This window comes from Salminus brasiliensis, chromosome 6 (assembly GCF_030463535.1).
Source record: "Salminus brasiliensis chromosome 6, fSalBra1.hap2, whole genome shotgun sequence".
Taxonomy (NCBI): Eukaryota; Metazoa; Chordata; class Actinopteri; order Characiformes; family Bryconidae; genus Salminus; species Salminus brasiliensis.
Window position 1 is genome coordinate 34,143,065 of NC_132883.1, and position 17,341 is coordinate 34,160,405.

At 37.6% G+C, this 17,341-nt stretch overlaps 1 protein-coding gene across 3 annotated transcripts in view; it reads right to left on the bottom strand.

The window, feature by feature from the left end:
• cacna2d3a (calcium channel, voltage-dependent, alpha 2/delta subunit 3a) overlaps window positions 1-17,341 on the bottom strand; it is a 241,835-nt gene that overhangs the window by 20,049 nt on the left and 204,445 nt on the right. For all 3 annotated transcript variants that reach the window (XM_072682138.1, XM_072682137.1, XM_072682136.1), the window contains 6 exons: window positions 10,728-10,789; window positions 10,144-10,188; window positions 8,270-8,332; window positions 7,180-7,250; window positions 624-699; window positions 100-152 (listed from right to left, as the gene is read on the bottom strand). In XM_072682138.1, the coding sequence (XP_072538239.1) occupies window positions 100-152; window positions 624-699; window positions 7,180-7,250; window positions 8,270-8,332; window positions 10,144-10,188; window positions 10,728-10,789 (370 nt within the window). The remainder of the gene's footprint in view (window positions 1-99; window positions 153-623; window positions 700-7,179; window positions 7,251-8,269; window positions 8,333-10,143; window positions 10,189-10,727; window positions 10,790-17,341) is intronic.

The window sequence follows — 17,341 nt, forward strand, 5'->3', positions numbered from 1 at the left end:
TTCGTTAATTTACGAAGTTTTGGAAGACGCCGCTGCCAAAGCCCCATGCATATATCACCAGGCTAACGAGAGGTCTCAAAAATGCAGTCAGTTTCTTACATGACAAGCTCGGTCAGCAGCCACTTGACGGTTGCGAAGAAGGCGAAGTAGGGCTGCGGGGAGGAGGAAAGCCATCAATCAGAAAACAAACGGTAAACAGTAAACAACAACAAGATCAGCATGGGGCACATGCGGCCGCACAGATACGGAGAGAGGCAGTAAAACACTGAGGGTTTATTAGGAGTGAAGGGTCTGTGCTACATACTGATGCACATGCACGCGCGTACACACACACATGGACGCACACACACACACGCGCAGGGCGGTGGAGGTTTTCGCCACTCCACGGATGTGGCTTCCCCTCATCACTGAGTGGGTAGACCACCCCAGAGACAGGGATGTAAAGTGTGTGAGAGTGAAGTAGAGAGAAGGGAAGACAAAAACACAGAGAGAGCGAGAGCGAGAGAATTAAATGTGCTCAGAGAGACACGAGGCACATTCACTCAATAATAACAGCATTATGAAGGCGTTATTGCATCCAAATGCATTATTATTATGATCAAGCTAGATTCATTTATGCTCACGTCTAATAGCCTGCTCGAACCGTCGCTGCTTTCTGCATAGATTCTGCAGATGGCCTGATAGTCATAAAGAGTCACCCTGATAGAGACAGAGACAGAAAAAGATAAACAGTAATTAATACATTTTTATTAAGGACTCATATAAGGGTCTAAATAGGGGAAAGAAAAAAGAGAAGGGGGGGGGTGCTCTGATACATGGTACATGATACATGTTTTAGAACAGTGTGCTGCTTTTCAGATACCAGCCTAAATCACTTCCAATGTGCTCATTTTGCTTTTGCAACTAAGCAATTTGCTAAAATCCATTTGGAATGTGTGTATATTCCCAGCCCAAAAAACATAAAATATGCATGAGACAGTGCATCAGACAGATAAAACATGAAATACAAGGTGGCGTAACAGTGTCATTTCAACACAACTGAAATTATGCAGTATAAAATCCTCCGTCTGAGGTCCCTAGAGTATTTGTGCAGTGTGCAGCGAGAGAGAGTAACAGGGGGGGCAAGACAGAAATATAAAGAAATAAAAAGAAAGAAAACAATAGAAAGAAAGAAAAACAAATGAAAAAAAGAGATAGAAAGTAAGAATGAAAGTGATATAAAGAAAAAGGATAGAAAGAAAAGAAGAAAGAAAGTGATAAAAAGAAAACAGTACAAAGAAAGAACACAAAAAAGTGATATAAAGAAAATATATCTATGAATAAAGTGCAACAAAAACAGAAAGAAAAGAACTAAGAAAGTGATGTTAAGAAAAAAATAGAAAGAAAGTTAGAAAGAAATTAGAAAGAAAGAAAAAAAGAAAGAAAAAGTGATATAAAGGGAAAAAATAATAAGGGGAAGAAAGAACAAAATTAAAAGAAAGTAAAGAAAGAAAGAGAAAAAAAGAAAATAAAATAACATTCCATGTCTTATGTGAAAGAAATGGAATGGAAATGAAATGCATTCCAATAAAGCAATGTTAACCTGAATAATGAAATAATATAAGCGTATTTTGTCTTAATAATATTTATCGATAATTACTATTACATAGGGTAGAATTCAACATAATCCAGTAGATTTAAATGTGGACTCTGGGTGACCTCAGCTGACATAATGAGCATATTTTTTCAATGCAAACAAAACAGAAGTTAAGGTGGACCTTTAGTCAAGACCCAGAGATTTGAAAAGTTGGAAGAGGTACAGTTGTGCAGGAAAAGTACAGTTGCATCTGTCAACCTACATTGGGAGGAGTAAAGATGAGGTATTAAATACAAATAATATTGTAATAACTTACAAGCATGGTGGTGGTAGCATCATGCTTTGGGGCTGATTTGTTTTACAAAGGGAATAGAATAATCAGAACTCGCAGACTGTGTGTTAAAAGTCAGGTGCCAGGAAATCAATTCTGCCAAAAAGGTTGGGAAAAGCTTCAACCAGAATGTCTTGTGGCTTTTTGATGGCTACGAAAATTGTCTGGTCAAGGTGCAATTGGCTAAGACACATTTAATCAAATATTAGGGGTGTTGTATGTATATATCTGACCCAGTATGTGAAATAATGACCCTGTCTACAAAAATCCAAACTTGTGCACCATTTTTTCCTTATGTTTGTACACTCATTCTGAATACTGTCTGTGTAAATTCCTGACTACAATTGCAAATAGACTTGCATGATTCAGGTGCAGTTATAGGCCAAAAGAAAATAAATAAGTCTTGAAGCTACATTTAAAATCCTCGCTGTCATACCTGCCCTTGTTCGGTTCTGTCTGCCTCTGCTTTGTGTTTCCATGTGCTCTCAAGCACATGGCTCTGTTTGTGTCTTGTCTGTCCTAGCTCCGCCTGTTCATTAGTGTTCTCAACTGTGTCTCCTTTGTAACCACGCCCCGTTATCCTTCCTATAAGTTCCCCTTTGTTTCGGTCTTCCTATGTCTGGTCTTGTGCATGTTCATGTCTGTGTGTGTTCATGGCGATTTTATGGTTTGTTGACTTGGCCTGTTTGTGTGATTCTTGTATTGTTTCCTTTCGTAATCTTAGTGCTTGTTTGGTTTCTGTTTGTTTTGTTTTATTTTCCTTTATTAATAAATACCCTGCGTGGTATCAAATTAAAAAGAGCTGTTTAAGCAGTTTAGTTTCCGTGTATGGACTGTATGGATTGGGGACGGAATGGTTCATTAAGAAAATTTCCTTCTTAAAATAGAACAATAAAGTCTTTTATTGTAAAAAGGCAAAGCAAATTCGTCCATTATATGGGTTAAATAAATAAATAAAGTATTCAAACAGTTATGAGTTGTCATGAAACCAATGTCTTTACTATAGAACCACTGATAAACCTTTTTGGGGTCTGTGGGTCTGTATGAATGTATATGTTAAAATCTGTTGTGTGTGTGTGTGTGTGTGTGTGTGTGTGTGTGTGTGTGTGTGTGTGTCTGCATGTGTGTCTTGAGTGACAGGGCAGGTGTGTGAAGGGGATTTAGGGGCTTCGAGGGCCACAGAGCAGTCTGTGTGTTTATGTGTGTGCGTGCGCATGAGTGTGTGAGAGCCGTGTCTGGGCTGTTGGAGTTTGACACCGCTCTGTACACAGCCTGAGGACAGGTTCTGACCTGGCGGAAGCATAACGGCAGAGGAAGAAGTGAGACACAGTGCAGATGATATTACACCTAATCCCTCAGATCTGAGGAGATTAACAACCTCACTGAGTTTAAGGCACACCCAGAGACGCAATACACACACCCACACATCTGAAAAACCATTGTCTTTACCCCTTCACTTTCCTTTTTCCCGTTTAACAGTTAATACATTCAAAACATAAATCTTTATGTACAGAAATCAAGGATATTACTCCTTTTATTGGAGTAACTGTTTTACTGTATATGGAAGGTTTTCTACTAGATTTTGGAGTATTGCTGTGAAAATTTGATTGCACAGGGAGTGTTATTGAGATCAGATCATCCCCAACTCCCCAACTCATCCTAAAAATACTGGATGGAGCACCATCATTCCAGAGAACACAGTTCCACTGCTCCACAGCTCAATGCTGGTCTTAATCCCCTCTAGCCCATGCTTGGCATTAGGCATGATCCACAGGATAGGGGTGTCCACAAACATTTGGACATTCATATAGCCATTTGTTTCTCGAAAAGAATATCTATAATATCTTAATGACACCTAAAAGATGTCCAACTCAACCCCTTTCTGCATGGCATGACTACTGTTCCTGCAGTTTAATGTACTTTTTAATATAAACAATGTGATGCTAATGCTGCATTTACTTGATATATATATATCAATTTCTAAAAAAAAAAAACAAACAGTAACAGTAAAAAAAAACAGTATACATTTGAGGTTAAGAAGTTAACTCACACAAAGCATGGGCAATAAAATAATAACAAATGGTAGCACAACAATTTATTTCGCCATGTGTATCATGAAATACACACAGTCGACCGCAGGTGTACTGCTGGTAGAATGGCCACTAGGGGGGACACAGGAAGGTTACACTGATGCCTGGTAAATAAGACAGCCTGGTATATTTTTGGTTAAACTGAAATATCAAATAAACATAATTCTAAAATAATAATAATAATAATAATAATAATAATAATAATAATAAACATAATTAGATGTAGGTATATTACTCAATTTCAAAATTTTGGTCTAAATTTAAAACCTAGAAAATAAGCTGTGTTGAGGTACAGAATATCGTCACTGAAACATCTCTAAAATGGTGACTTCTCAGGAGAAGGTAAAAATGATCATAGCAATGTAGATCATGTGTGAATAGAGCATGCAACAGAATTTAGAAATTATGTTTTATAAAAATATTTTTATAAAAAATATCTTTAGAGTGTTTGGTCAGTGTTTGGGCTGAGGGCATGGATGTAATCTGGCCACGTGAGTGCTGAGCCCTGCATGGAAAATCCTCATCCACTGCCCTCACTCTTTCCTCCACCTCCTCCTCCTCCTCACATTCCACAGTTAATCATGGCTAATAGCGTCACTGCCCATCGCTCCCGGCTATTCCCGTCCCACAACACACAGCAGAGGGCCCCATTCTCCAGATGTCTGAGTGTGTGTCAAACAAAGCACATATGCATGTGTATTGGGTATGTGCATTATGTGTGTGTGAGAGTAAGAGAGAAATAGAGACAGTTGGTATAATTTGAATGGCTTTATTTACTTAATTTTAAATGAAAATATTCATTTATATCATTCTCAATGTAAGCACTTCTAAGTGCATTTAAACCATTTTGAGAAAAAAAAACAGACCAAGATGAATTTCTGCATGAATGGCTCCTTATCTGGGTCATAGTAATACATGATCTTATTAAATAGCACACACAACATAATATGGGTTACACAATGACATAACGCATGTCACATTATATGACATGGAAAAGACCATGTTTTAAAAATGGGGTAAGGTGTTCCAGCTAGTTTTTCGTTAACAAAGTATTTACATATTACGTATTTAACAGAACCACCTACGTTTCTTCACATGACTGTAGGCACGTTTGGAATTAAAAGGAATTAAAAACTATATTTCAAGAAACTGCTTTGGAGTTGAGCTTCCGTTTGGATGTAAATGTCAAACCATCTGTTAAAGGGCTGAAGAAGCTAAAAAGCTCACTTCTCCAACAGCATAAAGATCCAAAACAAACATTAAAACCTCCATGGATCACCTGAAGATGCACAAACTGAAGTGTTGGGAATGGCCCTCAAAGGATCTCACTAAAACATCAAAGACAATTTGTGGACCTTATACAACCTGCGCATGCAAGGCCATCCAAGAGTATTTCAGAACTAGGGGCCTTCTGCACAGACGAGTGGGAAATAACTACATGAAGTGAAAGACATTTAGCTGTTACAAAAGGTGTTTGTAAGCTGTGATTTCTGTCTAAGCTGGTGTTACTAAGTACAGAGTCTGTAAGATTTTGCACAAGCCACACAGCTTAGATTTTTCTTTTTTATGTTATAAAAGAAGAGTAGCTTCGCATTATACTTTACTGAAAATGTTGTGTTTCATGATTGATTAGCTACAGAGGCTGTAGTTACTTGAAAGCACACACAAGGATGCACAGTGTTCGCATGCCACTGTAGCTAGGTTATTCATTTTCTTTTCTATTGACACCTCCCAATTTTACACAGACCAGAGATTCCTTTGGTACACAAAGCATGGAAATTACATAGAAAAGGGGTAGATCAAGATAAAGTTGCAGATGCCTTTACACAGAAAAAAGGATTCAGTGCTAGCAAGCTTCTAATCTTGCTAACTAGTAGAATCATTAATTGCAAACAACTGTAAAGCTTTGAAAGTATTACCATGAAAAGCTGACCTGAAGATGTCTAGGCATCTCTTGTAATTAATCTCTGGCTTTGTGAGGCCATACATTAAAGATATAGTGCTTTTTTTGCTCCATTCCTATGGTATTAGTCTAGCATGGTGAAAAATCATAGTTAATTCAAGTAACTCTTTTTAAGTCAAGGCAAGGAGGAAGAGACATGCTAACATGGCTGATGGAAATAAATTAACATAATATCAGCTGTTACCCCAGGACCCTATGTACATTTAAGCCTGTTCAACTTGTGCATTAGATTCTCCATTTCCAAATTGTTCTTCAATGCTCAAAACATATGTGAGGGAGAATATTATACATTTAACAGTACAAAAATAGCTCTAACTTGATTTACTAACTGTAAATCAAATATTGTGCCACTACAATGTTTTGAATTGCGTTTCAGGTACTACATAGTTTAATGTTACAACGTAGTTTTACATCTGTTAATTGAGGAATGCCGTGAACCGCTGTCTCCTATGTTTATTCAGAGGGTAAGCATCAGGTCTTTGGCCTATTTGCCCATTGATTTTTAGAAATTAAAAAGAAATATATATAATATGCAATTTAGTTCATTTCTATATAATAGAAGTCAATGACAACAAGGGTCAAGTTTGTACAATACTTTCATTTTTGTGTCAGTGGTATTTAGGCTGATACAGCTAATGGAGCTCTCTCACTGCTTCCCACTGGACTTGCGCTGGAATAAACAATTACTTCTAGAATTTCAATGTTTTACCAGTAATGTAAGATAAAACTGTCACTCTAGGCTCTCTGAAAGTCGTAGGTATGGTACTGACTGTGAATATTCATGTAGCCATGAACTTTTGGAAAACAGCTCTGTCTCCCCACTCACATTGTAAAACTGCTACATACAAGGTGAATTTATTGTCAGTTAATGTTAATGTCAGTTACAAGCTGTAGATCAAATATGGAATGTATTTTGCGAGCTTTGACAGCTGTGGCCTAAACCTAAGGCCAAGGCATGCATACCCAAATCTGTTTTATGGCTTACTTAGAGCATGTCACTAATTGATCTGGTCAGTAATTGTACTTTAGCACAACCTGTTGTTGCTTGCAGGAGCTATGGTCATATTGTGTGGCTGTGCGTCTTTGTACTGATGTGCAAGTGTCATTACATGTGAATGTCAAGGTTAGCATGGCTGTTTGAGGAGGACAGTAACATTTCTAATGATATGCAGTACTGATACAAATCCTTGGTGAATATGTCCCAGCATCCTTTTCTTACCTCTTAAAAGAGCCCATTGCCAGTAATCTACTCATGACAGCCCCCTCTGCCTCTCCAAAGAAGACACCCGTCTGTGAGAGACAGATAGCGAGAGAGAGGCAGAGAGAAAGAGAGATCAGATTTTAAGACAATATCAAAAAGATAAAGGAGAAGAAAGACAGTAGAGACTAACACAGAGCTAAACTGGCTAGAAGAATAGTAGCCAGTAAAAAGAAAAAAAGATCATGTGATGAACAAAAGACGAAAGCTCACTGACACAGCCTGAGGAATGACAGGATCCTTAGTGACGTGTGTGTGTATGTGTATATATGTGTGTATGTGTGTGTGTGTGTGTGAACAGGTGATTGCACATGTGATAAATGAATTACAGTGGCTGCCATACAAATGTGAAGACACAAATAGAGCAACAGTATGAATACCAGGAGAGGTTGCTGTGGAAAACGATTATATAACTGATTCCTGCTCTATAAAGCAATGATTCACAGTCTGAACACCCTATGTAATATAGAGACCTCTAGATCTATATATATATATATATATATATATATATATATATATATATATATATATATATATATATACATATATATACCCACCTACCTATTCACAAGCATTCATAAGATCTCTAATCTGCAGGATTACACTGTGGAAGGTAACAAATGTCTAACCAGAATAGAATAGAATAGTAAGTAATGGTGAGTGTTTAGTAACAACATTACTATGTGTGCTGTAGTATTCAGAATATAAAAATGAATTATGAACAGCTGTTTACTTGTCACTTTATAGTCATTTCAAAGACACTTTGTCTTTTACATTTATGTCATATTGAAACTGCACATATTGTAATGTATTACCCAGATTTTGTCTCTTCTTCTTTTGTCTCTATGTGCTATTTGTGCTAATAAGTAACAGTAACTCTTTTGGGGCCCAAAGTTTAATACCCCTGTGTTTAAAATAATCTCGAACAGAGCTACATTTTCTCATTAAGTTATATCTGAATAATGACCCAAATGTTTTCAAATACATTATAAACCTGCGTATTCTCACCTGTGTATTTCCTTTATGTTACTCATTATCATAAAAGTCTTACCAAAGAGGAGTCTTCAGCCACTAGGATAAAACCATTGTTGTCTATGAGGTAGCAGTTGATGTCCTGCAAAAATTAACAAGAGGAAACACAGGCAAGGACATGAAAAGTACACTGTTGCAGTTAAGAGGTTTGCAATATGGTGGTGTGTTATTGTTATCGTGACACAATATTTTTTGAGTGCATTGTAGATATTGTCAGTACGTAAAGGACGCTGATCTGCTGAATATTCCTTTCATGAAGCATGATTAGTCATGTTTAACTTTGCTCACCACTAGTAGTTGTGGGGGATACAATGGAGTAACGTCAGGCGTCAAGTTTAAGGACTCTTAAGTTGATATTCAGTTCAAGTTCACGTCGTTTATAACGGACTATGTTGACATTCTGTTCACGTCTCACATCATGTTTCTGTTAAGTTAGATTCAGGTGTATTTGGTACTGTTAATTTGGTTCACTGATTTGGTTCACCTGAGGCTGGGGTATTTAGGGAGCTAACGCTGACATTCTCGTGGCCGAGAATTTGCCGTTCTGAGCAAACCTGGAGTGTTGGTGTGTGTTCACGGAATCGAGGGTCGAGTCATTGTTTCACAAGGACGTCTACGAGAGTCCATCACGTTTCCAAGAGTCCTGCTGGGCTATTTCTTGTTCATGAGAGTACTACTGCTCTGGTTTGTGTTGAGTCGCCTTGAGGAAAAGGCGACTGATCCCTAGGCTTCGTGTTCACATCCTGTAAGTTTGGTTGCGCCTGATGAGCGCTGTTTACGTTTCTCCCTAGCCTTTTACTGGCATGGCCAGTGTCCTTAGTTCTTGTTTTTCTCTCCCTGTTTTAGTTTATCTGCTCACGCCTAGCTCCCTGGCTATCCTCCAGCCTCAGGTGGCTTTCGTGTTTTTGCCCCATGTTCATTTGTCAAGTTTGTATTTTGGTTAATCATTACTTCCTGTGTTATTGCTGCGTTCTTGTGTTTACCCCTGTTTTGTTGCTTAATAAAGCATCCTTGCATTGCACTGTCCCTGCGAGTTTTCACCCGTCATTGTTTGATCTAGCCAGTCATGACAATCACTAATAAAATGATCCATGGCACCAAATATTTTTACACAATTACTACAAACCACTCTTAAAATAGAACCGTTGTGTGCTGAATGACATATTTGTGAATGTCATTTAAAGTGTGCACACAAGCTCCCTTTAACTACAAGACTGCTTTATCTTTATTTTCTTTTTCTTTATTATGGTTTTCTTTATCTTCTGTATCTGTACCTACAAATGTGGTTTTATTGATCAAAAACAATGGTAATATATACATGTAAAGAGATGTGACCTCTGTTCTATTTGATTGGCTTGTATTTGTCATGCCTGCCCTCTTCTGTTAAGTCTGCCTCTGTTTTGTGCTGCCATGTGCTCCCAAGCTCTATTTGTGTCTTGTCTGTCCTCGCCCCGTCTGTCCCTTAGTGTTCCCACCTGTGTCTCTTTTGTAACCACGCCCCCTCGTTACTTCCAGGTGTTCCTTGTTATCCTTCCTATAGTACCACTTTGTTCATGTCGGTGTGTGTTCATGTAAGTTTTATGGTTTGTTGACTTGGCCTGTTTGTGTGTTTCTTGTATTGTTTTCTTTGGTAATCAGTCTTCAAGCTCGACGTACCGTGACAGTATTGTATAATTCAATTATATAATAATACCACAATTTACTTTTAAAATACTAAAACAAGAGCTGTGATAAAAACTATTTTGCTGTTTTCCATTTCTTTTTAACATAATTTGAATGGACAAATAGAAAAGGTGTAAAATAAATATGAAAAAATCTTTTTGCATAGACTTCCGTGAAAGTTACTTTTTTTTTTTTTTTTTTTGCACAACAAGCTGATGTGTATATACTTACATCATTGTCACAGCTGATAGAACACCTCCCATCCAGAGCAGCACACTGAGGTAAGAGAAAAAAGCCATTTATATTACGTTGTACATTCTGCGAATGTGTATTTGTTAGTGTTAATAAGTACAGCAAAACAGTTACATATCTAATTTGACTAGTGCCAAGAACATTTATAACTTTCAGGTTATACATTATGATTATTAGGCATATTTGGATATTAAGATTATACTCTAATTGGATATAGTATATCAATATTTTACTTATGTTAATAAGCCAATTTAGTTAACATGAATGAAGTTGCTCAAGTCATTCAAGCTTTGCAGTGTTGTATAGCTACATGTTTGTAGCCATACACTATTTTTTTTCATTACAATATATTTATGAAATGTTATTAATTTTATATTTTATTTGGTCTGCTTTTGCCTTAAATTAAGTGATGTTTATTTCCTCTGTAAGAGTTGGTCAACAAGAAACAATGACATATATTAGTCATTATATTATGTAGCAAGGTAAAGATAGCACTCAGCAGAATTAGCTATGGTTTGGAACTCATAACAAAACAAAAAGCAATTGTAAATAAGGGTTTTTACCTGTCTGCTGGCAGTCCAGAACTTTCTCTGAAAGAACTCTAGTTTCATCTGGATCCCCACAGCTGGAAAAAAATAAATAAATAAATAAATAAGCCACTCACAATACCTGTGTGTAGCAATAGAAAATATAAAAATTACAAGTTTTCCTTTTGTTTGTATAGAAGTGCTAAAGTGTGGCTGTGTAAGCATTGCAATATTCAGATGCAGCAAGATTTCTTATTTTGTATGTGACTAAAGCCCAATATACCAAAATACATGGTTTGAAATCGCGCATTTTGACAAAACGATACAATATATGATGCTTAATACAAATGCAACAATAACTCAATATATTCTGTTAGTCTAACACTTTGTTTTTACTGTCCAGGGAAAGCTTTTTACTAGATTCTGGAGCATTGTTGATATTATTTGATTAAATTCAGCAAAAATATTGTTAGTGAGGTCAGGATGTTGGATCATCACCATACGTCATGCCCAACTCCCCAACTTATCCCAAAGGTATTGGATGGAGCACCATCCTTCCAGAGAACACATGGTGCCAGAAGGGTCATGTTTATGTGCTCCAGATAGTCCTATTTTGTTGGTAAATGTTCTCTACAGGGACTAGACAATCTGTGTGAGTGTGTGTGCAGTTGAACCTCTTTTTTCTTTCTTTTTTTTTGGTGTACTTCCAATTGCTTTCATTTTCACTGGTCATTTATTTTTTAGTATATTAATCATGTTGCCCCCCCACACACACACACACACAGTATGATGTATGCTTGAGCGGGCTAGCTCTAGCAATTTGTAAATGATTGCTATAAAATGAAGATAAGTAAAATCAAAATCAACTCAAAACAATTCATATTAAAATATGAATATAATACATTTTATTGACCTATGAAGGTGCCATAAACACGGCTGAGCACACACAGCACAATATCAAAGTGGGTCGGCATTACTCTTCTGACCCTCTAAATATTGAAACTGTACTCTAGGACATTCTTTTCGACATCCTGTTCATTCAGTTCAGGTAAAAATACACCACAGCTCACACATACTCTCCACAGCTCTCTCAGGAGATCACGTATCGGCATGTCTGGCTGCAGTCTCCTACTCTGCCACAACACGACCGCTTAGCACAGAGCTAAAAATGTCTCACACAAGCTTAGCATTACCAGGGCTGATTATAGATTCGGATGCAGTAAATTACTCTTGCATGAGTGTGTTGATTGAGAGGTATCCCTGCTGTCCATCGAGGACAGAGGAGACCTCTTCCACTTTTAGAGAGAGTTAAAGAAGGAAGTAGGGGTGAATTGCTTTGTAAAAGGAAGCCTCAAATATCAACGAGAGCGACCTTTTGTAACATAGAGCAGGAAAAGATATGCAGGTTAGGGAAAATAAGCCCAACTCTTCTCAATACTAAAACTCATAAACCTCACCTAATAACAGCATACACAATGGTATAACACATTTGGCAAAGTGTATAAACTGCAATGTGTATGTGTTAGGGTTTTTTTTTTCTTTTCTATGTAGTTATGTAGTTCTTATTCCTATTTGTGCAATTCAGAACATTTTCTTTTGTGACTCACACAGTGCTTCATACATATATTCAAGTATCTAACAGTTAATAAATAATTTTTTTCACTGCTATTTGTTTTAGTAATAGTTTTCATTAATGAATAATAACCCCACTATGAGCCCAATAACATTCTCTATAAACCTCCAAAACCTTAATCATTAAAACATTGAGCCAGTAACAACCCTGGAGTCCAAACTTGACTTTTTTAACTTTTTCAAACCCACAATAACTGTATTAAAAGGTACAGGAGTGGTATATAGTGAGTGGATGTGACAGAAGATGGTTCAGAGGTCACAATTTCAAACACGCTGATGATTGTTATGATTGTTTTGCTTGTCAAAACTGCTCTACCAAGAGTTATTAAATCCCTCCACTGTTGTCTAGCACTCTGTTCTAGACAGTGGCTTAAAATTGAGACAGGAATGGAAATTCTGCAATTTCGTCTTTACTCAGTAACTTTGTGAGAATGCACATAAACCATATTCAGCATTTTAATGCTACAGTATTGTTTATGGTTATTACAATTAGTTAATTTAAGTTATATGTAAGTAATTTAAAGCAGCACTATTGGGAACTTCCATTTTCCTGGGCTCCCCCTACAGATGGGAAGTATAATTTGTGCTTTGAGCCACCACTAAAGGACAAGTTTTTCTGGACAAGCTGAGATACAGAACCAGCACTGATACAGGGTACAGTTATTTTACCCAAATTTTACTTCTCCAAGGTTACATACTACAGTTAACAAAGTATTACAAGTCAGTGGAGACTCAATATGATTTTGAAACTGTTTGTTTAATTTAGAAAATCATAAAATATCAAAGCATAATGTTGCTTTAAGCAACTTACAGGATCTTAGATGCTTTGTGAAAACAATGGCAAACATACTTCATCTGCTAATCATTTTAAATGATCAGGAGTTTGTGGTCTAAAGATTTCCTGGAAATTATTTTTATGATGAATTATTTAACATGTAGAGCCAAACACTTATAAGGAACAGTATTTTCAACCACAGGAACACTGAGCAGAAATGTATTCACATGTAAAGACAGGACTCAGAATGCAAGGGAAGAAACTCATCGTTACACTAATTTGATGTGCTATCATCCACCAGAAAGCTTACATGGCTTCAATCCAATGTTAGGGATTAGGAATTACCACATGGAGCGGATTTGATTAGATAAATTAAATGAGAGTCGAGTGCAAATGTGTGCATGCGCCTCAGTGTGTGTGCTGACGATGCACTCCAGAGTATAAAATGTGTATTGAACTGTCTGTAGTTAAAATAAAGCTGTCAGATCTCTACTTAATCATAGCACTTATATTAGTACACTCTATTACATCAAAGCTCAGTCTTAAGCAAGAGTGACAAGATCTCTGTCTACTGCCCGGAGATCCAAACAGCCTCACACTTCATCAGGGGTTCCAAAAAAGGGAGCTCGGAAGATGAAGGGCCTGTCAGAGGTCATATTTCAGCACTCATACTGTAACTCAACAACATCATGGACGCTCGGTTCATTCCTTGACCATGATCACCTGCCAGAATGCTCGACCCCATAGTGTCAGGAATTCTGTAAAGTCAAACGAAAGACATCAGCAGACATCAGTCTTGCACACCATATTCCATCACAGACAGGTGGACTCAATACTTTACTAATCCCAAAGACTTGGTGAAACGTGACCACTGACAGCAGCAGTACCCTTTATGAGCTCCTGCTGGTCAGTTATCGTCAATCCATCTATCAGCCCTCCATCCATGGTACTGAAACATGGTACAACACATAGAGAAGACAGTCACAGAGAGATACACAGAGAGAGCAATCACCTCTAAGGCTACTGGTCCTGTTCCAGCCATTAACCCCACAGCGGAAATAGGCAAGCTGCCAGCACTGTGGTTGCTGTCCAGAGCCCACATACCCGGATATCTGAGCTTAGCTCCACTCGTATGCCAACCACTGCAGAGCATATTTATTAGTGTGGTGTATGTCTTCGTCTCACATAAACATTTCAGGTGTTTGTTATTATGCCATTATCTAGTCAACAGCTGGTAGCAAAATCAAGCCAATAACTGCTAAATAACTAGCTGCTAACTAATGATATTTGTTAATTACTACTGCAATATTTGTGTGGGGTGTGGCTGGTTTAGGGTAGCACACTTTTATATTCACACCAGCTGCCCACAAGTTAAAAGTCACAGTGTTCACAGAGTTTATTTTGAACGTGGTTAATGAGGCATACAGCAAACAAGAGTAGGGATGTCCCGGGCAAGTTTTTTGCCTCCTGACCTAATCTGAGTACTTTAGTGCTGACTGTCGGCTGATATCGATCTGATCCGACCTTTTTGTTCCTATAAATAATACAGCCCCACAACTAAGGTAAGAGGTGCTTTTATCTAACATTAGTAAAATCACAGCATTTTTAGAGAACAGTTTATATAATGAGACTGATTTTAAACTTTAAATGAATGAGAATGACTGTTTTAAACTTATCCTTGAACTATAGTGTGCTTAATATCTTATAACTCAGTCTGACAGACCTACCTGACCATTCAGTTCACAGTTCCTTTAAAGCACTGAAGAAAAATCACTTTGTGTGTGTGCATAGTGGTATACCATCTAAGTATCATTTTAATGGTGCGTAGAGGATTCCAAAGGGTGCTCTGCTTCAATAAAACTAGGAATAAGGATTATAACTGGATTGGGCTTTTAAAAAGCCAATACCTGATCTACAAACTGGATTCCAAAAAAGTTGGGACACTAAACAAAACTGAATGCAATGATGTGGAGATGGCAAATGTCTATATTTTATTTGTAATAGAACATAGATGACAGATCAAAAGTTTAATCTGAGTAAATGTAACATTTTAAAGGAGAAATATGTTGATTCAAAATTTCATGGCGTCAACAAATCCCAAAAAAGTTGGGACAAGTAGCAATAAGTGGCTGGAAAAAGGAAATTGAGCATATAACGAACAGCTGGAAGACCAATTAACACTAATTAGGTCAATTGACAACATGATTGGGTATAAAAAGAGCTTCTCAGAGTGTCAGTGTCTCTCTAAAGCCAAGATGGTAAGAGGATCACCAATTCCACCATTGTTGCGCAGAAAGATGCAGCAATATCAGAATGGTGTTACCCAGCGTAAAATAGCAAAGACTTTTAAGTTAACATCATCAAAAGATTCAGAGAATCTGGAACAATTGCTGTGCTAAGGGTCAAGGCCGTAAAACTCTACTGGATGCTCGTGATCTCCGGGCCCTTAAACGTCACTGCACCTCAAACAGGAATGCCACTGTCAAGGAAATAACAGAATGGGCTCAGGAATACTTCCAGAAATCATTGTCAGTAAACACAATCCACTGTGCCATCCGCCGTTGCCAGCTGAAACTCTACAGTGCAAAGAGGAAGCCATTGCTAAGCAAGCTCCACAAGCTCAGACGTTTGCACTGGGGCAGGGGTCTTTTTCTTTGAGTGTGGCAAAATGGAAGACTGTTCTGTGGTCAGATGAGTCACGATTTGAAGTTCTTTATGGAACACTGGGACGCCATGTCATCCGGACCAGAGAGGACAAGGATAACCCAAGTTGTTATCAACGCTCCGTTCAGAAGCCTGCATGGGGTTGCATGAGTGCTTGTGGCATGGGCAGCTTGCATGTCTGGAAAGGCACCATTAATGCAGAGAACTATGTTCAGGTTCTAGAACAACATATGCTCCCATCTAGACGTCATCTCTTTCAGGGAAGACCCTGCATTTTTCAACAAGATAATGCCAGACCACATTCTGCAGCAATCACAACATCATGGCTACGTAGGAGAAGGATCCAGGTACTGAAATGGCCAGCCTGCATTCCAGATCTTTCACCTATAGAGAACATTTGGTGCATCATAAAGAGGAAGGTGCGACAAAGAAGGCCCAAGACGATTAAACAGTTAGAGGCCTGTATAAGACATGAATGGGAGAGCATTCCTATTTCTAAACTTGAGAAACTGGTCTCCTCTGTACCCAGACGTCTGTTGAGTGTTGTAAGAAGAAGGGGGGATGCCACACAGTGGTAAAAATGGCCTTGTCTCAACTTTTTTGGGATTTGTTGACGCCATGAAATTTTGAATCAACATATTTCTCCTTTAAAATGTTACATTTACTCAGATTAAACTTTTGATCTGTCATCTATGTTCTATTACGAATAAAATATTGACATTTGCCATCTCCACATCATTGCATTCAGTTTTTATTCACAATTTGTTTAGTGTCCCAACTTTTTTGGAGTCCGGTTAGTATTAAAATGCTTGGATCTGCCCTGATCCCGATTAGTACCGATCTATAAAAAAGACTCCACGATTAAAACTGAATCACATGTGCATACAATGACATGAAAAGGCTGTGAATCCCAGGTTAAAAAAAAGTTAGGCGATAAACTAATCTGAAAAAGGCATTAGTTATTAAAGCAATATTAGATTATTTTTGTTTTGTATAATTTTATAGTGGAATTAGTGATTTGAGCTCACAGATAACTTTTACTAAGGTCTTAGACATTGGCTAGCTTGTTATGGGTATAGCTTAATCACAATCTTTGCTAGGAAAGACCAGGTCAATTGTTAACAAACAGGGAGAAGACTATAAGACCATTTTTTTAGCTTGTAATGTAATTATGTAAAGGCAGTTAACAGGAACTCATGGGAGGATAAGTGTCGGCTTAGTGGTATAAAACCATACTCATGTGATCAATAACCCAGTGCTCTAACCACTGAGCCACCACTGCCTTACAAAGCAGAAAGCATAGCCTTCAAAAATAAGCAAAGAATGTCCCCTTTCATAGAAATCTTTTTTTTTTTTAGTAAAAGATGAAGGTTTTATATGCATTCTAAACTCTTCAACTGTGCATCAATGTGGTTATTATCAGTCATATCATATAGAGGCATTCATAAAGTAAGTTTCTGTATTCTCTGACACTCATTTTTCAAGGTCTGTTCTTAACTCTGCAGGATTGTAGAACAGACTTAGGCAGCGCTGTCCTTTAAAATGAAGTGCTGAATGTGTGTATAAACCTTCCTCTTAG